This window comes from Tiliqua scincoides, chromosome 2 (assembly GCF_035046505.1).
Source record: "Tiliqua scincoides isolate rTilSci1 chromosome 2, rTilSci1.hap2, whole genome shotgun sequence".
Classification (NCBI taxonomy): Eukaryota; Metazoa; Chordata; class Lepidosauria; order Squamata; family Scincidae; genus Tiliqua; species Tiliqua scincoides.
The window spans coordinates 153,961,350-153,984,391 of record NC_089822.1 but is presented as its reverse complement, the minus strand read 5'-3'; the positions used below and the strand labels follow the sequence as shown (position 1 = coordinate 153,984,391).

The following is a 23,042-nucleotide window of genomic DNA, read 5'->3' as shown; positions in this document are numbered from 1 at the left end:
AGATGCATCATGTGTTACGGAAATAAAGGGGAAATGGTAATAGAAGGCTTCTACAAACTCAATTTGGGCCTGCATTTGTATATAGAGATGCAGGAAGAGCCCACTCTTAGCAATATGGAACCTGAAAAGGAGGGTTGCCAGCACACCTGTACAGCTAACCTAGTGGTTCCAAAGTAATGCAACTGGGAACAATTTCAGTAACTGAATCATTTTCTTGTTTGCACAGACTCAGTAAGGAAAACAAAGGACCATTCTTTAATTCATCTGTAGTGAAGTTGTGTTCATCCTAACAGCTGATCAACAATCAAACAAAGCTTTTAATTAAAAAGATACATTATCCTGTTACAAGTTAGTGCAAAAAGTAAAGCTGCCTTTGGGAAACAGTTCTCAGTAGTTTAAGCTAGCACATTACAGATAACACCTATTTTCACAGTGTCTTAATTCTTTACAAAACTATAAAAATAGTTTTCTAAATGCATAGGTTTTCTTAGTTACCAGCACTGCTTATATATTTTTTCCAAATCAACAGTATGGAACAGAATTCAATAACAGGAAATATTTGTTTAAATTTGTTGGTCAATTGCCTTTCAGTAGAACCAATGGTTGCTGTTACACAAAAGTAACACTGGAACTACAACTGGCCCACATTTATTTTGTATTTTCTGTATACCATAAGAACATTGGGTTTTGGGGTTTTTATAGCTTTGGCGTGTAACCAAAGCTCACAGGGGCACAAAACATCCTATACCAAAATATTTCTTGTGCTGTGCTCTCATTCTTCAATTAACATGTAAGGTACTAGATACAATAGTTATAAGAGGATTCAGCAATTACTACTTTAACAATTTTAGTCAGAACACAGTTTTTAAATAGTCTTAGGATCACATTGCTGGATAAATGATTAGTTGCCAGGGCCTGAGTGATCAAGTGGCTACAGGGAAAACAACTGTTCTCTCTGCTGCACACAAAAGCAGAGGTTTTGGGAAGGGAGGGTTGCAGACATTGTCATTCCACACCCACATAGTGCAAACAAAGCTTTTTCACAAATGGAAGAAGCACTTAGGATATAACCTAGGGCAGTGGTTCTCAGGTGTTCTAGACTGGGACCCACTTTTCATGATGACAATCTGTCTAGGACCCACCAGAAGTGATGTCATTAACCTGGAAGTGACATTACTGTGATGCCAATGCCAGAAGTGGTGTCATTTAGCAGGAAGTGACATTACTTCCAGGTTCTCACCTAGGAACTCACAAACCTCAAATGACGAGAAAAAATTCCAACACAGCTTTTCCCAATTCTCTGTCCCATGCTACCATTGCTACCAAGCATTCCACCTGTAAAATTCAATATACTTCTTGTAATGAGGTGTGCATGAAGGATGTGCTTGCTTCCAGCTAGTGTATTTGCTGCACATCAAAATTTTCACCAAGTTAATCCTTCATGGGAGGAAGATCCTTTTCTTAGCCCTGAATCCTCCCTCCCAAACTTTGTGCAAGAATCTTTTCAAAAGAGCCCATCCCAGGCAAGGGAAAGGGCATTGTCAGACTCCCACCTGAAATTCAAGAGACAGGCTCTGCTCTGCCAATACAGCCATGCTCACTGGAGAAATCAAACAGGCACTATCTCGCTCTTCTGCACCTGTGCAGGCCGGTCTTTTAGACCCAGAGGAGAGAAGCTTCTCTTTCTGCAGGATTGATGTAGGCTTGGAAAATGGCAGCACCCACTGCCAGATTCTAAGATGGCATCGCTTAGCTCATTTTGCCAATATCCAAGATGGCATCACCCACCTTTTCACGACCAACCCAAAATCGGGTCACAACCCACAGTTTGAGAACCTCTGACCTAGGATTTCTCCCAGATGCTCATTCACTTTATGAGAAAAACTAATGGCAGACCCCTAAAGTGCTTGGGTTGTTCAGGAGGTATTTCTACAACTTAGCTGCAGCTGAACAAATTTCAGTTAACATTAAGAAAAATTCTGTATCTTAATTGAAAATAATCAAAATATAAAAGTCACTTGTAAAGTATACTATTAAAATATTAACCTTAACAAGAACGTAAGGTTTATACATTGTGAAAATCAGTGTGCATCTTGGCTCAAAGACTAGAAAATGTACAAACTTCAATATGTTAACTTTGCTGCTTTAGTGTTGAAGCACGATTTTTCCATCAGTGTCGCTGTGTTTCTGAAAGCAGAATTGATGCTTCTCATCACAACTAGCTCCAGCTCTTGAAAATCCTGAAGTCTAGCGACATCTTTATCCTAAGGAGGAAAATATTTTTCTTCATAGTAGGCCCATCTTCAATACAATACATCTTCAAATAGTTTGTAAAATATTGTACTACTTTGCAGTGTATAGTCCTGTACACTTTCCTGAGTAAGTTCCACTGAGTTTGATAAAACTTACATCTCAGTAGATATGCATAGGATTGAACTGCAAGTGTCTCAGTTATGGAATAACATTCCACATGCTAAAGTTTAGGAATAGCTTCCACACCCAAGAAACCTAGTCATAGCCTAATGTCATACAGAGAGCTCCATAACCAGAAGTTTTTGACAATGGAGTTGTGTTCCACCCAAATACAATTCCTACTTTTAAATCACTGATAACTCTATGGTAGTGCAGTAGGTTACTGGTTGAACAGCTTGTCACCCATAGCTATTGTTAGAGATGACTAATTATTTATGGGAAAAGACAAGAGCCAAAACCTAACACCCAAAAACAATGCACAAAAGTTAGATCAGTGCTTCCCAAAACTTTTAGCACCAGGATCCACTATTAAAAATGACAATTGCAACCCACTAGATTAAAAAATGAAGCAAACATTGCCACCTAGTGGAACTTATTTCAAAATGGACTCATCAAATGCAAAAAAAAATTTTCCAGTTTGGGCATTAATCACTGTAGAGAAAAAAGGTATGTGCTCCCTGCTAATATTTGAATGTAGCCTGGGCGTCTTTTTCATCATGGACTCACACACATCAGGAAGATGCAATGTTTTATAACTCTTATAAATATTTTGTAATGGTTTTAATGTTTTATACTGTGCTGTATTTTACAATTATTTTGTTATTGCACTGTATATTTTGTTCTTATAATGCATTTTACTGTATTACTTGTTGCCTTGAGAGCTCCTATTACTCAGAGAGAAAAGCAGGATATTAAAAATTGCTTGACTGAAAAAAAAAAAATTAATGATCAGAGTTCCGTGCTCCCAAGGCTGCTAGAGACTGTTCATGGGTAGGCATTTGCTAGCCTCTCCCCTAGAAATGGAATTCAAGGACTCTTTCCCCCACACCTTTAGTCATTCCAGGGTACCCAGAAGGCTGAACTGGAGAGCAAGGTGTGCACTTAGAAACTTCCAGGCCAGGCAAAAGGCTGAAATGGGGTTCAAATGTGATTTACAGCACACCAATTAATAGGGGGAATTGGAAGATGTGATGTTTTAATTTGGAGGCATGAAGATTTCCCCATGTGACAGGTTAGCATTCCAGCTAATGATTTTCTTCTGCAAACTGGGCAATGGTGTTTGCAAAGTGTTTTTCAATGTTTCAAAAACTTTTTGAAATCCACCAAAAATTGGCTCACAAACCCACAGTGTTTGGGAAACACTGAGCTAGATCATAAATCTAAGGGAGATGTGAGAAACCAGCCCAGGAGAATAAAAGTCATGATAACACAAACAGAAAGGCAGTCAGCTCTTCCCATCCTTGTGTATTTGCATGGTTTGCATTTGCATGGTTAGGGCCATGCCACACATTATGCTTGCCACTTGAGAGTAGCCTGGTGCTGCCTGTTGAGAATTGGCAGGCAGGCTCCCATACTAAGGCAGAGAAAGCTGGAGAGGCTCACAAATGCAGACCATGTAGGGATAGCTGCTGACAGCCTTTGTGCATCTTTGCTGTAGGAATTAGAAGGGAGAAGATATTAGTCATTATAGAGAGAGATAACATGTTCTGTAGAATAATTGCTACCCAAAGCTAAAAGGGAAATGATCATGTGTCCTACAAGATGGGTCCCACTATCTGCATAAGCAAAGAGGAATTCAATGCATGCTCAGATTTGGGAAGAGCAAGTCTGGGTGACCCAAAAGTCAGCAGCTGCTTGGAGAGGCAACGGAGTATTAAATAGAATGAAAAACTAGAATTCATATTTTTCTTTACAAAACTCCATTGTGATTTAGGAGTTGGACTATTTAGTGGGAAATACAGATTTTTAAGGGCATGTAGTAATAAAAGCAGAACTGAAGGGCACAGAATGCACCATGAAAACCCAAAAAGAATAATAGACAGGATCCAGAAAACCCCTTTCAATAGCAGAAGGCACTCCCAATTTTCAACGCTTTTCCACTCCCAACTGCATTAACTCTCCTGCCAAAGCACACCTTGTTCCAAAGTGCCTTTTAAGAGACAAGGTGCTGCAGTGGGGCAGGGAGCTCTGTTGTGCAAGCAGAACTCCACTAAGCATTTTCTTGCTCCTGCTCAGTTTAACAGTATGTATGTGTTTTAACAGTGCCTAATGACATTAGGGAGGGAAATCATGAACAAAGAGTGTGGCCCAGCTTCGAGATTGTCAGCAGTTTGGAAGGCAAGGAAGCTTCCTCCCTATCTGTTTGATGAAGTACATTCTTGCACACCGCAGTGTGTGTACAGTGCTGCTGCACATGAAAATCTCTAGACTGGGACTGAAGTCTAGCAGGTAAATGCAAACTAAGACATTTTGAGAAATCAAATTGGAAGCTGAATATAATTTGTCCAGATGCATATGCCCAACACAAATATCCATTCCCTGGTATTTGTCCATTCTCTATAAAAGGGCTAATAAGTCTAGTTTTGTGTTACCTGATGAATGAGGACACAGTTTGCCCAAAGTAACTTCTAAACACTTAAAAGAAAATGTTCCTCCTTACCTTTCTTACTAGTGTATTGGGTAGCTTTCTAATCTTCTCTACTTGTTCAGGGTTAACCCCCAATTCACAGCAGCTCACTCTGAGCAAATCTTGGTAAGTCAGTTCTTGTCTGTCCAGTTCAATCTCAATGAAGTCACTCTCTTTAGGATTCTGAACTCTTACTTTAAGCACCAATTCTATACATTTGGGTGAGAAAAATCACATTTTTAATCATAAATGATCATAGCGTATGTGTAGGCAAGCTGAAATGACACTTTCACTACAATCTTTCACTACAAATAATCCAACTATGCTTCCTTGGATATTTACCCTACCAATTTCATAAGAAGTTTACTACAAAATAAGTATTCTTAAAATTGCTGTCTTTTGTTATTTATGTGTGGGCTTTTTTTGCACAAGTTTCACAGGGCACAATCAAGGATAAGCAATTATTGACAGTCTCACTGAAATCAGTAGTCTGAGATACATAAGTACAATATTTCAGCCCTGCACATTTCAGTAAGATTCTGTCATGACTTTCATCTCTGCAAGTGTCAAAATAGGGGCAACAAAGTAGAACAATCCATCAATTAGGTCACTTTGGGGAGAAAGGTGGGGTATAAAAGTAAATTAATTAAAATATCCTTTAGAGAATCTGGATGTTTAGAAAGGTGCAAACATTGCAAGTTTATTATTAAATTGTGGTAAAAGTAGCACCAAATTGAATTGTTTCCTCAACAGCATGTGGCACAGAAAAGGTTATGTTCCCCATAGCTAGGGGTGTTTGTTTCCAGTGAGTAAGACAGGATTATAGCCCAAGTCTTACTGAACACATTAGGCCTACTTCTGAGTAAATAACACTGTTTTCAAGCACCTCTACTATGGTTACTGTTTTGACAGGCCGCCCACTTTCCCTCCCCTTACACTAACTGTACAGTGTGGGGCCCTAGCTTCAGAATACACTCTGTAGGGACAGGAAAGGACGGAGCAATGACAGAAGCATCATGGAGGCAAGGGATGCCCTAGAGCAGGGGTGTCCAAAGTTTTTGACAGGAGGGCCACATCATCTCTCTGACACTGTGTTGGGGTCCGGGGAAGAAAATAATTAATTTACATTTAAAATTTGAATAAATTTACATAAGCTTACATAAATGAATATATTAAAGATAAATTTATATGAATCAATGAAGTTCTTGCAATAGCTCAAGACCTATAAAAGGTCTTGCACAAAGCAAGGCTGGCCTTTCCTTTGCTGCAGCTACTGCATCACAGATGTGAAACAGCAAGCAGTGGAGGAAGCCTTCATCCCACAGCTCACGCAAGAGGTCAAACAGTCGCCCTCACGCTGTTGCATGTTGCAATGCGGGCTCCAGCAAGTCTCCAGAGGGCCAGAGGCTCATTGGAAACGGGGGGCTCCCTGCAGGCTGCATTGGGAGTCCTCGAGGGCCGCAAGTAGCCCCAGGGTTGGGGTTTGGGCACCCCTGCCCTAGACCAACAAAATGACATCATATAGGAGTGAAGAACACAGATGGAGCCCTATCATGATATGCCTCTTGAAGAAAAGGACAGACAAAAATGGCTTGAAAGCAGCTCTGAAGCACAGCAGGTACTAAGACACACCTTGATCTGCAACTATGCAATAAAGAGCACAATAATGGAAAAATGACACTCTTCAATACCTTGTACATTATATGGGAAAGTTCCTGTGAGAAGCAGAGGCTGTACTGGTGGTGTAGTACCCATATAGGAGCCACTTGCTTGCTGAGGTACAAGTTGTCTAGATGCAATGGACATAAAAGGAGCTCTGTTGTGACACACAGATGGAAGATAAACAGGGCAGTTGTTTACTTCAGGCTTGGTCTGTTCTGATGCTCCTGTGCTGGTGGTAGATGCGAGTTCCCCATCACATCGGTCTTCCCCTGGGAGTTCCATTTCACTGTGCAACAAAGTGGGGTCGCAAACATTTTCAACATGAGTTGCTGATAAACAAGGGTGAGGTTCACCCTCAGGTGAGCAAGAGATGGCAATGCCTATGTCCTGGGATGCTGCTGAGGTATTGGGGATGTTGCCCCTTTCCTGATCGGAGGTGCAAGAGGATGGGGCATTTGTCAGGTACATCGACCAACTGTTGCAAGCATTCACTTCTTGATTGTCCTCTTCCATTTCATGGGAAGTTTGGGAAAAAGAAGAAGGTACAGGTTGTTAACCACTTCCTCCCTGTAAACCATTACAAGTATAATTGTGCCGTTTAGAATAAGAAGAATTAAAGCTCATTTGATGAAGTGCTTTTTTGGGGTGGGGAGAACCTTTTTTTTTTTTTTTTACTAAAAGAGGAACGCAAACATCTTTCAAAATGTGCACATAATATAAGGAACAAAGATAAAGGAGAAGAAGGCAACCAATACAGTGAGGAGCATACTAATCTACTTTCAGAAAGAGGTGTTTAATCCCTGAAGATGGATTTTAATGGCTAAAATTAGTGAGGTGAATGGTCCTTGGGTCATGAAGGCCTACTGTGCAAATCTACTGAGAAGGAAGTCCCACTGAGTTCAGCGGGATTCAGTTTCAGCTAAGTGTGCATAGCCTAAGATACTGAATACACCAGCTCCCCTAATAAGTACAAATTAAGTTTCAGGGGTTTGTACTTAAGTCCAACATCACTATTATCAGCACAGAACATGTCGTAAAATATGGGGAGGGGGAGTATTTACAGTACACTATACTGTGTAGTACTTTTTTTAGAAGCAGAGTGACAGTGCTTGCTGGGCTGGTTATTGAAGTAGATGCCACTAATTCTCCATGTTCTGCTGTTTTAATCTGGTCCTTGTGTTTCTTCTCCACTTTCTGTTATGCTTCCCACACATGACAGTGTTGATAACATTATCTTCTCTATCATAGTTCACTAATTCCACAGACTTGTCAGTGGGTAAAAGTACAAGTCTTGGGTGTCCAACAGTCCAAAGCAATTACAACATGGAAAACTGCTGTCATAAGAATGCTCCTTTGATGAGGTTCTATTATTCATAGGGCTGACTAGGCTGAAGCATAGGGGTCCCACAGGGGGGTCCTTTTTTTTTTGGCTGAGGCACTGTTACCTGTGCCCTAGGGCTCCAATGGTTAAAGGCACATTACATTCTGCACCATAGCAATATATACACATATATGTTTATCCATATATATACTCTCATAAATGGATATAGGGCTATGTCCTGCGGTCTAGTACCTATCATACCAGAATTAGACTGTCAGCTGTAGTGGGGTGAAAGATTAAAGTTCCAGAGGGGGCCCAAAATACCTGAAAGCCTAGGGGCTCAGCCATGGGTTAATACAGCCCTGTCCTTTGAGATTAATTTTCAGTAACAATAATCATAATTAAAATATAAGATAGGCAGCCCAATTTTAGCTGGAACTTACAGTGATGGTTCTTGCAAACTGAGACCTCAAGTCCCAGACTGATGGCACAAAAACTGCACTGCTGAATTGCACACTGGCAATGGCTGGAAGCCCCAGGCGCACTACGGTGGCTTGCAGACATTCTGCTGGAACAGGTGGATTTATGACAGAAGAGCAGAGCCATTTTGTGCAGGAAGCAGGCCACCAAACAGGGCAGTTCGGGGGCAGGAGGGGGAGGATCTCAGCAGCCACACACACACACACACACACACACACACACATCCAGATCCTATCACCCTTTCCCTGCCCTGAACCACCCCAAGTCTCCTTGGACTTACACCAGCTAAATAGCTGACAAAGGTCTGAGGAGACCCTTTGGAGACCAGGCAGCCTATAGGGAGGTAAGCAACAAAGATTTTTACTTACCTTTCCTGGGCTGTCTGGTCACCTCTCCCCGATACAGAGCACACGCTATCAGTAGCACTATGTGTTACGGGCTCACAGGGGATAGGATTGTGCCCTTAGACCAGTGGTTCCCAACCTGGGATACTTCCCAGGACCTTTAGGGGTACTTGAAAAAAAACTGAATAATGGCAGAAAAAGGCAGGCCTGTATTAGAATGCCTCATGGGTCTGGCAAGGCAGGAAGGAAGGCAGCTAGCTGGCAGCAAAAGCCCCATCAACTGGTAGTTTCTGGTCATCATGTATTAATTAGCAGATATGGAAAAATAGTTGAAATAACAGCAACTATATATTCATTACAAATAATTTGCAAATAAGAGGGGTACCATTTATGGAAATGGGCTGCCAAGGGGTATGCAAGTGAAAAAATGTTGGGAACCACTACCTTAAACTGTAAGATTTTCTCTGTGTTTGTCTTTTAAAGAGAGTCGATGGCAACTGTATGGGGCTTTGATCAAACAGCTTTACCCCCTCCCTCTTTTCCTACTTAGTAGTGGTAAAAAGTGGCTGTTCTGTGTTATTCTGGAGTCACCTCCATTTAGGGTCCACTTTTTCATATTGTATTAATGTTACTCTGCACCTTGCAATTTCTCAACTCTCCCTGTGCCTGATCAGCCTTGGCCACACTGACAGCTTCCTTCTGCCTCTCCCTCCCTTCTGCTCCCAGGAATCTCCAGACTTTCAATGTTATCCACTGCAATTGAGCTGTTACTTTTCCCCCATTGCCACAGCAAGGGGTCATTACTTTCAAAGTTCTTGAGCTGCTCAGGATATCTCCAAGCAGCTTCCCTTGTTTGGTCTGTTTTGTTGATGTTTTCACAGCGGCACTAGCTTAAAATCCCCTACCAAGCACAATTATAAGTAGGACATTTGTAACTTATGCCTGGGAGCTTTGGAATAAAAGGAGAATAATATCAGATGTTAACCCCGTAGCATTCTTCCACTGGGAACCTCAATGAAATAACTGGGACTACACATGATTAAATCTTGATGTGGGATGTAAGACTGATACTACATGGCTCTGCCAAAGAGGAAAATTGCTTCATCTAATGAATTATATTAAAAGTCCATGTTTTAGAAAGACCAATTATAGATATCAAATATACCTCCCATAATCTTCCTGATTTCTTTCTTTGAAGTTAATTGCACTGCTAGCTCGCCTGCAGATGTGGCAATCTCCTTATCAGCTCCAGCATCCAACAGATAAGCAACCACTTGGATGTGGTTCCGTTTGCAAGCCCAATGCAAACATGTCCTGTGTGAGAGAAATATATTGGCTACAAAGCATTCACAAATATCTAGGGTCAATACAATGAAAATAACAGTTTTGTACTAAACTGGTGAATGTTTGTCAGAGATGAGACAGCAATAATCACAGCTACTGCATTCACTTTCCACCCTGGACAAACCAAGCTGGTATCAAGACATCCAGGGCATTTGCTTCATCAACATAAATTGGATCCTTTTGTACATTCCAAAATCAACTCAAGAAGGGGAATCAATATGCAAGAGTGAAATCCGTGTGGTCAGGCTTGGGTCATTTTCTGTTGTGGATCAACAGACCAAACCTGACTGCACAGTCAAACTGTGCTTATTAAGTTTTCAGCATTCACACAACACAGGCTGGAAACAGATTACAACTTTTAAGAAGGTGTGAGGTCCTGGATTGTGAAGGACCCTCTGACTTGCAAGAGGCAGTGGTGGGGCACTGGTGGTTCTGTCTCCCCAAGCAATGACCCAGCCACTGGGGCCTCAGCAGAGAGTGTGGGGAAAGGGGGTTGCCTCACCTAGGCCCTTCTCCCCAACTTCTGGGGCCTCTGGACTCCCCGTGAGTCCTGGTTCATAGGCAGGCCAAGTTCTGTTCCCTCCAGCTGCCTGACCCCAACTACCCTCATTCTTGGCCCAGCTGGGCTTTATGCTCATGACAGCCCCTCCAAGCCCCGCCCTTCCTCCATGAGAGGGCTAAAAGGCTGACTGTCCTCTCCAGGCCCTACCCCTTCCTGCTTGGGATGGCTAAAAGGGTGGGGTCTGATGCTCCCCCACTCTCCTGGCCAGTACTCTTCCTGCAGCTAGCTTTGGGGCCGGTCTCCTCCTTGCCTGGAGCCCCCCTCTTGCCCTGCAAGCCTATTTCCCCAGGTAAGTCAGGGGGACCCTGACAGAAAGTCAAAAACATCATTGCCCTGGGTTCATTCAATGCCCTGGATGTGTACACGCATTTTGTTCCACTATCATCTCTGCTCAAACAGGTTTTAAAAGATTTTGAACAAAGAACATGCAAACCAGTTTCTTAGATCAGCAGTGGAATGAGTGTATACTCCATGGGCAACTTCTGTCAAAGCATTCCCCCCCCCCCCCCGATGACTAGCTGTCTAGCAAAAGATTTCATCCACATTGGGCTATTTTTCTAAGACACCACAATAACTCTTTGGGCTTGTGAACAATAAGGAGGTGTAAGAGCATCAGGACCAAGAAGGAGATAACTTCTGTGTTGAGCAAATGGCTACATGCCTATGGGACTTTGTCACACATATCACCTCCAGTTTGCAGCGGAACACAAGCTGCCTGCTTTTTATACCACAAACCTCATGCTTAGGAGTTAGGATTGCTGTCTGCAATACTGAGCCTGGCATACATGGACAAAGAGAGCTGCCAGCTTCACAATGACCCTGATGAACTTTTAAAAGCAAATTAGTGGAAATGCAGCCAGTAACTGTCTGGGCAGCCAGAGTGGGCAGCTTTATCATCTCTGACATCCTCCTGATGCTGAAGCATTGTTAATGCAGCACTGATGTGAAAACAATGACAATTTCTGTTTCCAAAACCGAATGACTGTGTTGCCAAATTCCTGGACTTAAATGGGAGCATAGAGAAGCTCCCATGTTTCAATTCTTAATGAAAACTCTCCTGAAACTTTTGGAAATAAACTTAAAAAAAACAACCATGTGACATGTCAGAGGCTAACAGCCTATCCAGCACAGGAGCAGTGGCACCAAATGCCCACCACTGCATCCTGCGCTGAAGCTGAGCAGCCTGGAGGTCTTGGAGTAAGGGGACATTCGCCTCTTACCCTCGGTAAAGCCCCAATCTCCTCAGTGGGGCTTCTCGAGTCAGCACCAGTTATTTCACTGGCACAAAAAAGCCCCATGTTGGGCTATCAAGCCTGACACGGAATAGGAGTCGGAGGAGGTGGTGTCCGCCAGATCCCCCCAGGCCTGTCCCTCCTGCATTCCACCCTCCCTCTGCCCAAGAACGCTTCCCCCACTCCTTCCTGCCAACCTCCCCATGCCCCAGCACCACTCGGCACTTACTGCTCTCTGCGGGTGTCCAGGGCTCCCACTGCAGCGCAAACAGGGCAGCATAGGTCTCCCCACTGGCGCTTGCTTTACTCCCTGAGCGGCACAAACATGCCTTACAGCACATTTGCTACACTCAGCATTGGTGCTGCAGCCGTAGCACCAGCAATATGGCAGCACTGGATCAGGCTGTAAGAGGTGAGAAATTCTTTAAAGCTCCTTCCATCTGTTGAAGGGCATGGCAGTCTTATTCTGGGGTGTCAGACTTTACCCAGTGTCACACTGCCTGCCAGAGCCTCTGGGAGGAATTTTATCAGGTGGTACAAAAGTTTTGTACCTTTTATCAGGTGGTACAAAAGTTTTTTGGGCCCTTTCCCTTTTCTGTTGGATCATAATTTCATAGGATCACTGGATCATAATTTATACAGATCACAATATATAAAAACTATGTGGGTCTACCCAAAAATGTGAACGCTAGTCCTCACACAATATATACAAACATTTCCCGAGATCCCTGGAAATTTCCAGCTTCCCTCCATTGGCTCCCAGGCCAAAAAGGCCCCTTTTTGACCTTGGGTCCTGGTACGATGTATCCCCTGCACCCTCCTTCTCATGGCCTTGGTGAGAAAATGTAAGATCCTAGGAAATGTTTTGGCTCTCTACTTTGGTTCATGGGTCCCTTTTGGACCCTGGGCCTGGGTACTAATTACTCCCTGCACCCCCCTCTCATGGGCCCTGCTCTCCAACTAATACAAATGCAACACAAGTAACTTCTTGTAAAATGCAACTAATACAAATGCAGCCCTTCCCCCCATCTAAGCTGCTCTGAGGCCCATTTTGAACATGGTATATCAACAAAAGCAGGGTTACCACAGAGTGCACATTCACTAAGGAGTGAATTATTATTGATCTTATAGACCAGGGGTACCCAAACACTGGCCCAGGGGCCATTCGCGACCCTCAGGAACACCCAAGCCAGCCCACAGGAATCCCCATCTCCAATAAGCCTCTGGCCCTCCAGAGACTTGCTGGAGCCCGCACTGGCCTGATGCAACTGCTCTCAGCATGAGGGTGACTGTTTGACTTCTAGCGGGCCCAACGCAACTGCTCTCAGTGTGAGGGTGACTATTTTATCTCTAGCATGAGCTGTTGGCCAAGGGCTCCTGCCACTGCTTGCTGTTTCACGTCTGTAATGCAGCAGCGAAGGAAAGGCTGGCTTTGCTTTGTGCAAGGCCTTTTATAGGCATTGAGCTATTGCAAGACCGTCATTCATTCATATAAGTTCCCTCTCTAATATATTCATTTATGTAAATTTGTGTAAATTTATTCAAATTTGAAATGTAAATTAATTCTTTTTTTCTTGGTCCCCAACAGTGTCAGAGAGATGATGTGACCCTCTGCTAGAAGGTTTGGACACCCCTGTTATAGACAATTATTTACATAAGTATTTATTTCTATACTTTTTTTCCAATAGCCCAACATGCCCTCTCAGACCAATACTGGATTTATACCATTAAAAAACCTGGCATAGATCCAAGTAGGCCTATTGGGGACCAGGGAGTGGCACAGAAGGAAAGCAAAAAATTCCTGTACTTCTCTATTGCTGCCCAAGCCCCAGATGGCCCACAGGATGCAGCAGAGGCTGTGTCAGCACCACTGCACCTTGCAGGCCAGCCAAGGATAGGATTGGGCCATTAATGTGTTAGAGCTATGGAGAGTGTAAAATCCTGGGCCGCCGCCACCACTGTGTTTCTGGTGCACTGTGGAGCATGTGAGAAAAATTCCTCCTTGCCACCTGTGCTCTTACTCCCACCTGTTGACAGGTGAATAAAATCTACAGAGAGTGTGCTTTGGGAAGAGCTAACAGGGTGGAGATGATAGCTATGACGTGATGCTCCTGGTTAATTGTGAAGTCTGCTGTGTTTTCATCACAAAGTTTCCCTGAGCGAATCAGGGCTAAGCTCTTTATGAGGTCAGAGTTTTTTCCCAAGGAAAGTCTACGTTGGGTTCAGAAACTGCCAGAGCAGCTCTTGCTCTTTGGTTGCAAGGCAGCATCGTGTTTGTGCTTGTGATGGACATACCTTACTGTGACTTGGTTGCAGGGCTGGAGCAGCTCTTATTTCTGTTTCTCTTCACCATCTGGGGTTTCAGGTTGGTTTACCACTCTTGGGTAAGGGAAAAGCCTCAGTGTGGGAGGAAAGATGTGTCCTGGTCTGACTTAGGGGTCTCCCTGCAGGGTCTATCAATGCTTCACCCAAGGAATTAGGATTGAACCTGTTCACCAATGTTTTCTCCTAATTGAAAGACCTAGCTTTTGCCTAGACCTGAAGACCATGAAGGAGGGTTGCCAGAACTACTAAAGTCAGACCCTAGGACTGTTCACACATGTAAGAGAATGGAGAAGAGCCTAGCATATGGAGCATCTAGCAGTCAGTGACTATCTCTCTCTTTCACCCTTTTAACTGAGAGTGAACAGGGAAAAGGTAGCTCACACTGCCACCACCCAAAGGTACGTACTATTCCTACATGAAAGGAAGCCTCCTTGAGAAAACCTCCCCCATAGCTCCCAAATCTGGGGAATCCCCTAAGAATCAAGCAGCAGCAGAATGTGTGTGGCAGTCTGTAACTGAAAAATAACATATGAATTCAAAAGAAATGAAGATCAGATACCCTACCTCCCCACTCATCCTCAGTGTTTTGTGTAACAGGCTCGTGGCCCTATAACCAGGCACTCAACAAAGAAAGAAATATGGACTAGCGAGCAGCCCTTCTCCTAGTCAGAGACCTCACAGCAAGCAGAAAGTCCTCCTGTTTCTTTGCATTCTCACATCAGTTCACACAGTCCTTCAACTTGTCTTTGCAGAATTATTGATCTATTCCGTCGTAAACTACAGCAACATGTTCTGCAAGATATGCCGTAGGAAGAATAAGGCTGCAAGAAGGAAGTAAGAGGTAGCCAGTGTCCCATTTGCTGAACTCACAGAGAGCCACTACACCACAGAGTCAACCCTAGACCCACAGCTTTCCTTGTAGGTGAGGGGGATATGACACCACAGAAGCATTATGCCTGCCATGTTTTGGTCCATTCTGTGGCTACATCAGACCTGACATCATCATCTGGAGGGATGAGCCCCATTTCACATCTCATGGCACAGATTACACAGGCCAACACACATTTTGCTTCCTTAAACGTTAGACCAATTCCTGGGTATATTTGGGGTGCTGATTCCAAAAATGGCATCTGATTTGCCCTAGCATGTCTAGTTTTGGAGACACGGCATAGCCTCTTCAGTGAATGTTTCAAGCAGCTGCCTCATGAGGAAGCCTACACCATGGCTTCCTCACGAGGAAGCTGCTTGAACCATTAACTAATGAGGCTATACTATATCTCCAAAACTAGATGTGATAGGGCAAAACGGATGCCATTTTTGGAATCGGCACCCCAAATTCATATCAAAGCACCATAAAGCTTGGGAAAAACTTTTCCGATCCTCAGTTTTGTAGGCCTGTGTTATGGGTTCTTTGGGAGTGTGTATGCACTTGGAAGAAGCCTCTCTGCAATGCTTAGTTCTGCTTCATTTCTGCTCAACAGTGAGTTGGTGTTCTAATGCTTGTTGTATCTTTTTGTCCACTAGGTGCCAATCTCATTTGTCAAAAACATTCTTGGACTCATTTTCCTCTTTGAGCAACACTTTATCTTTGGCAGGCAATGAAATTCCAAGCCTGTCAGGAAGCCCACCACCACCTGCTATCCCCCAAATGGAAGATGCAGTTGGATGTCTGAGGTGCCTTTAGCCCTGGAGCTGGGCAAAAGAAGATTCGCCATGAAGCTATGACCCAACACACTGTCAAGTTTAATATTACAAAGAAACATTTCAAAGGTTTGTGGTAGTGCCCAAACCCTGAGTCAGACTCCTGGGAAGAGCAGATTAGCCATTTGTCCAGCCTCCAGGTATCGTTGATGCACATGCTGACTCTACAGAGGGCTGCTCTACAAGGAAAGTGAAAGGCTTTGTCCCTCTGAGGTCAGGAAACTTCCTGAGGTCAGGAACCCATTTCATATGGTTCTCCACTCCAACTTCCACAGGGGAGTTCTTCCCCATGTTCTGCACCTCTGGTTTTCAACCAAGGAAGCAGGGTTCCCCTTACAGGAAACACTTTTTGACAGGATGTATTTCCCAACCCTGGTTTCTTGCAAGGATGTTTCCCAAAAAGTTGGGGTCTCACTGCTGCAACCTACTAACCAAATCAATCAATTTGCACAATATATCAGCCAGAACTCAATGCATACCTAATCAGTTTGGTACTCTAATCATTTTGGGACCATCTGCCAACTCCTATGCGCCAACCGGCCTAGGTGTTAATCCATTTTTGCTTGGTGCACAGGTGTAAACATTTGGTCTCTGTGGCATATATGCTCTGATTTGTGCCCCATTGCTGTAATGCATACCTAGAACAAACCCATCCAGAAGCCAGACATGCCAGTGATGACCGTGGAGACCACCCACAGAGGACCCAGGATCCACAACCGGAGGCTGCCATCAGTGGAAGAAGCCTGGCCTGACACAGCTGACCACTTGCAAGGTGAGATTGGGCACATCCCACTCTCCAGCCCTGGACTTAGTGATTTACGGACTCTAAACCCACCACTTGTAATCCCTTGAAACGGACTTGCATACCAGACCTGAATGCTCTGTGGTTGTGATCACCAATATTCTTTCAATGTATGTAACCATGTTTCGGGATCTCATATTTTCTACTCAGTCATTCTTCTGTTTGTAAATGTGAAATTTTCTAATAAAAAGTTAATCCTTTTCAGCAGCCATTTTATGGGTCCTACGCCATCTGAGCTAAGATGGGTGCATGCTATCACTTATACAACAATTCAAAGGTCTTCATGTAGACTTTCTTCTTACAAAGTCTTGTTCTCAACTGAAGTGATAACTGAGGGAAGGGCCATAGCTCAGTGGCATATTTTGCATGCAGAAAGTCCCAAGTTCAGTCTCCAGAAGTTCAGCCTAGGCAGTGCTGCCCAAGATCCTGCCTGAGTTCCTGGAGAGCTTCTGCCAATCAGAGTAAGATCAGTCCTGGGCCAGACAAACCAGTGGTGTGACTCAATTTGAGTGTCATATACATGTTCATATGATAACACCCAAGGAATTTTAAAGTGCTGCAGTATGGAAACTATCCCCACACAGGCATCTTCAAATAATTGCTTGTTACTATATAACAGGGAGTTTCTGATTTTCCCCAACATCAGCAGCAATTCCTGTGATCATACACAAACTTAGATCAGAAGAAAACTGTGCTTGATACTCTGAGAGAAAGCTAGGATTATATGATTTTGTCATCTGTCTTCTGATCTTTGAGCTGACATAGCAGAACAGCCAAGGGCCAAAGTACATGTTAAGCAGGAGATCTATGATTGGATCTCCAAATGCACAGTGCTTTCTACTTTAAAGCACAGGATCAGAGCAGTGATGCTGGGGCAGGAGGCATTTGACATTTTCTCCTTGTACCACTTCCCAAATTGAAATCCCCCTCCCCATCCTACACCACCCTGCTGGGGACCAGCACTGCTGCTCTGATCCACTTCAGCCATCCCAATCATCCCAGCCACAGATCTCCTGAGCAGCATGTAGGTTAAATATCTGCAGCATCAGGAGAGGAATAACAGTGATCTGCCTTGCAGGACTGTAGCATTTTCAATACCATACTGGAAAACCAAAACATTATATAAAATACAGTAACGTGCATTGTTATTAGAACCTGTTATTATGGCAGACCCAGGAAACCAAAGCAAAAACATAGGTGTGATGTTCCAGTTGGCTTTATTCATTCATTCATTCCACCTTTATTGGCCTAAAAGTTGGCTTTATAAGCCAGATGTCTCTAGAACCAACAAGCTTTTAAGTTTCAACAGCCCCACTGAAACCCCGGGGCGGAGAGAGATGCATTTTAATGAGAGCAGAGAAAGGGTTAAGAGCCCAATCCTATGCATGTCTACTTAGAAGTAAGTTCCATTACAGGCAATGGGGCTTACTCCCAGGTAAGTGTGGAGAGGATTACAGCCTTCGAGCCCAATCCTATGCATGGCTACTTAGAAGCAAGTTCCATTACACGCAGTGGGGCTTACTCCCAGGTAAGTGTGGAGAGCTCTGCAGCCTAAGCCGCAGACTCCCCCAGCAGCAGCAGCTCCAATGGCACTTAGCGGGTTTGAAGCGACGGGGGGGGGGCGCGGAGTGGTTGCTGCAGCCGCCCCCGAGAGCCCCGCGGAGAGAGGAGAGGAGAGGAGAGGCGGGCGAGCGCTTCTTACCAGCCATCGACTTCGTTGGGCGCGTTCACCTCCGCGCCGGCGTGGAGCAGCGCCTGCACCTCCTGGAGGTCGCCTCGAGCCGCCGCTTCCCTGAGCCGCTCCTCCAAGTGGCCGCTCATCCCCCCGTGGCCGTGGCCGGCCCTCCTCGCACACCCTCCGGCTGGGCTGGGGCGGCGGCGGAGCGCCCTGCTGTCGTCTGCGTGCGGGACTCTGTTCTCGGTGACACACCAGGCTGCAGCCTCCGGTTCCGACGTGCAGGCAGCTCCCGAGCCGGTGCCAGCAGAGTGTCGCCCTCCCTCTCAGGGGCCTCTCTTGTCCCAACATTCCGTGCAAGATGCAGATGGGGGCAGAGAGGCCTTGTCCAGTGCACGCTCGCCTTAGTGATGCTGAGCCCGTTTCCTTGGCAACCGTGGGCAGCCAGGAGATGGTCCAGCCCAGCATCCCTTCCAACAACACCTGTACACGAGGACCACTTCTGGAGCGGCTTTCTTGCTGGGGCTTTTATGTCCACCCATAACTACAGCTGTTTGAAAAGGCTGCTCTTTGCCTTACTCAGAAGCAAGCCCGTTGTGTTCACTAAGACTTTGGGCAGCCATTTTCAACCACTGTGTCGTGGCACTTTGGCGTGCCGCAAGAGCTCCACAGGAATTTGGGGGAAGGTCATTGATTAGTATGGCCAACAGGGGATGTGACTGGCAGCATGGTGTGCCTTGTCAATTGTCAAAAACCTGATGCTGGGCCTTGACAATTTTAATGCCTTGTCAGTGCACCGTGAGATAACATAAGAAGAGCCCCGCTGGATCAGGCCAAGGGCCCACCTAGTCCAGCTTCCTGTATCTCACAGCAGCCCACCAAATGCCCCAGGGAGCACACCACATAACAAGAGACCTGCATCCTGGTGCCCTCCCTTGCATCTGACATAGTCCATTTCTAAAATCAGGAGGTTGCACATACACATCATGGCTTGTAACCCGTGATGGCTTTTTCCTCCAGAAACTTGTCCAATCCCCTTTTAAATAAATCCAGGCCAGATGCCGTCACCACATCCTGCGGCAAGGAGTTCCACAGACCAACCACCCGCTGAGTAAAGAAATATTTTGTCTGTTCTAACTCTCCCAACACTCAATTTTAGTGAATGTCCCCTGGTTCTGGTGTTGTATGAGAGGGTAAAGAGCATCTCTCTCTATCCACTCTCTGCATCCCCTGCATGATTTAGTATGTCTCAATCATGTCCCCCCTCAGGTGCCTCTTTTCTAGACTGAAGAGGCCCAATTGTCACACATAAAACATGTTACCATTGACCAGAGATACAACTAGGGTGGAGCCTGAGGGGCACCCCCAGGTGCTATGCCAAATGGGGCCACATCACTGCCCCCAGGCTCCACCCTAGTTGAGGCACTGGCAGAGGGGAGCCTCCAAAGGAAAAGGATCGGGGAGTGCAAAGTCATAGCAGTGAGGACCCCATCTCTGGGGAGAACCTGGAAGTGAAGTCATGTGATACAATGTCACATGATGTCATGGCATCACCACCTCAGGTGCCAGGCCAGTGCATTACACCTCTGTCACCAACAGCTTCTTTATTCACATGTGGAGAGCTAGAAGACGAAACTGGTTACCCTTCCAAACACAGATTGCTTAAATCCCACTGACTTCAATGGTCCTTGCCATGTGCGCCCCTACAGCTGCAATCCTGTGCATACCTTCCCTGAGTAAGCTGCACTGAGCACAATCAGACTTACTTCTGAGCAGGCATGAATAGGATTGTGCCAAAAATCAAATCCAGTGATTTCTTTCCAAGTATGGATGCCTAAGACTGCATCCTTCAACCACCTAATTGTGTCTCTGGGATGAATCAGCTGTGCAGTACCACTATTATGTTGTTGTTTTGTTTCATTTGATTTATTTGTATGTGGTGTATAATGTACATGTACCTTACAGAATAACATAAGAGCAATGTTACAGTTTTGGAACTGTAACATAAGAGCAGTAGTTACAGTTTTGGAACTAAAACCAAGGAGATCTAGGTTCAGATGTGAATTTGTTGGGTGACTTTGAATCCATCACCATCTCTCAACCTAGCCTACTTCACAAGTTTGTAGTGAGGACAGAACAAAGCATCTTGATAATGGAATAGTGGTGATGTCCTCCTACGTTAAACGTCTGGAGTTTTCTGTTTGTGAAAGTTCCTGATCAAACCACAAGAGGTCACAATATAACAACAAACAGCCTCATAGAGCATTTTGGGTTTGTTTTTTTTGCTTCAGATAACTGTTAGAATGCTTCACTTCACTGTTTATGGAGGTTTGTAAATGTAACAATGGTGTCACAGCCCATGGTAAAGATGCTGTTATATTTCATTATTTCAAAACCAGTTTAATTATTTTAAGAGACCAAACGCTGTGTTGTTTAATATCTGAGAACATTATTTTTAGATCACCTTAGTAGAAGAAGATACACAATTAGGATTCTTCCTTTAAAAGACCATGCCATCCATCTTCAATGTTTGGAAAATATATGTAGAAACAAGATCACAATGGCATGGGAAATGCAGCAGGTACCTTACTTTTATTGGACTTGCTATGATTTTAACAGCAACCTAATACACAGAAGACGCAGCAGTACTATCCATATCAGGAAAGCACCTGCTAAGTTTCTGAGTGTGAAGCTGGTGTTAAAGCACAAAAATAAATTGTGTTAAAAATATGGCATCCTATGTGTAAAAGAGTCTTGACAATCTCAGCACTTGTCCAAGAGTACTCCTTTGTTTTGTTTTCAGAGTAATGTTAAAAACCTGAACACAGTAATATCATTCAAAATTATATCCTTTTCTTTTGTGTGTAACAATTTAAAATATAGGAACCTGATTCCAGTTTAAATTTAAATGGTCAGCTGACTCTATCTCCATTAGCATAGATGGGCCTATGGCCTGATCCAGTGGGGCTGTTCTTATGTCTTAGGCCTTGTTCACCCCATTGTGGTCACTTGTCTCATTTTAACCCTCTTCTGTGTTAATATTGTTTCAAGAAAATTAGAGAATATATGAACATGTGATCTGATAATGTATTCTCTTTTGAGCCTTGGGGCTCCCCTCTTGCATCTTGCCCACAATCACAGCTGTTTGAACTCCCATTATCTTTGACTAGCACCTGCTCCTACATTATTCAATCCATATTACCATGCTCCTTGTGCAGTTTCCTCAGACACAGAAATGTGGGGCTTCTGGTTTTATTTACAGGGACCACATGAACGAAGGAGCTCCTGCATTCATGTAGTCTCTTGAAATAAAACCAGAAGCCTGCACTTCCACATTTGAAGAAATAATGTGAAGAGCACGGTAAGAGGCTTTTTTTCTTCCTTTTTCTTTGTAAAGCAGAGGTGGTAGTGGTGGACCTAAGGTGGCAGCATTCCTGGTTGCACCTCCCTGAATGTAATATGCCATAATGCAAGTAGCTAAAATGGAACTGGTATTAAGTCACAACTACCCCTTGTAAAAGATCAGATAAATTTTAACCCATTTTCAGATTCAAAACATGTTTATCTGCCCTGGGTTTGTTGAAATATATGAAGTCTCCTTCCACCATTAGTGTAGCCACCTGCCATCCTGAAGTGTCTTCATTCAGTCCATCTTCTCAGTGGGCCTTGGTGTCCATGTGCTGATGGGCTGCTACTGCTCAACTACTTATTTCTCATACCTGGGACACCACATCGTCTTCAGGCCCACTGTTGCCAGTAGATCTCCTATATTTTCTTCTCCCACTGTCATTCTTAAGCAGAAACCTGTGCACCAAGGTAATACTGGAAAAGATGTGTCTCTTCCACAAACATATATGTGTCCCTTCTGTTTGCTGCTGTAACAGAAGTACTGTCCCAGCCACTGAGGTCACAGTGTATGTGTCAATGTGATTGTGTCAATATGGGCCACAATGCCAAGGTAAGCAGGTTAAGCAGCTGTTCGAGAAGGTAAGTGTACTTCAGTACTTTTTAAATTTAATCTTAAATCTACATTTAAGTAGGGGATGTGAAGTTCCAGTAACTAGGGCATAGGAGTTAGGTGGGAAAATAAATAAATAAATAAAACTAAATAGGTACAAACAAAATTAAAAGGCAGCAAGGCAGAAATTGGACAGGGAGCTAATTCTGAAGAGAATTACAACTCAAGCCTTAAAAGGTCTACTCTAAAATAGGTGTAGTAAAGAGGCCAGCCCTTTTTAATTAACCACCTTCCTTCAATTAACAGGCTATCCCCTACAATTAAGTGCCAAGGTAAACAAGTTAAGCAGCTGTGCAAGTTCAGCAGCAGGGCAAGAAAGTCAGAGTCCTAGATACTACTCTTCACTTCTTCTCAATGGAAGAGTATTGCCTCTCTTCTCCAGGCAGCAAATAACAAACAGACATAGCTATGCAGTTAGATGGGGGGAGCTATTCAGTGTTTTGCACTGAGTATCACATGTATGACTACATGCTTCTGGGTGTAAGTCATAAGTGCCCTGGGCGCAAGGAGCTCCAGGGACTCAGGGAACAGGTTTGCTCCCTTGAAAGCCTTGGTTGTGGACCTGGAGAAGCACAGGCAGAGAGAAAAAGAATACATCTGGGGATGTGCAGGGGGGCAGCTCCTCATCTGCTGGGGTAGGAAGTCTCAGGGTTGGAGGACAATATTCTGGAGAAGAAGAAAACAATCCCCCAGGGCC

General features: G+C 44.2%; 1 protein-coding gene across 1 annotated transcript; it reads right to left on the bottom strand.

Annotated features, from left to right (window-relative positions):
• Positions 1 to 221: 221 nt before the first annotated feature.
• Positions 222 to 18,530, bottom strand: LOC136640806 (ankyrin repeat domain-containing protein 40-like). The gene is made up of 5 exons (XM_066616146.1): positions 18,355 to 18,530; positions 9,852 to 10,000; positions 6,571 to 7,047; positions 4,913 to 5,088; positions 222 to 2,264 (listed from the first exon to the last, which is right to left on the bottom strand). Exons 1-5 carry the CDS (start codon positions 18,471 to 18,473, stop codon positions 2,124 to 2,126), a joined length of 1,062 nt encoding a protein of 353 aa, XP_066472243.1. The 5' UTR covers positions 18,474 to 18,530; the 3' UTR covers positions 222 to 2,123.
• Between the last annotated feature and the right edge of the window lie 4,512 nt (positions 18,531 to 23,042).

Coding starts and splice junctions, on each gene's coding strand:
- LOC136640806 (XM_066616146.1), bottom strand. CDS start 18,473: ATGAGCGGCCACTTGGAGGAGCGGCTCAGGGAAGCGGCGGCTCGAGGC. Junction 10,001..18,354: donor CCCAACGAAGTCGATGGCTG/GTAAGAAGCGCT, acceptor TCTCTCACACAG/GACATGTTTGCATTGGGCTT. Junction 7,048..9,851: donor AATCAGGAAGATTATGGGAG/GTATATTTGATA, acceptor ATGAAATGGAAG/AGGACAATCAAGAAGTGAAT.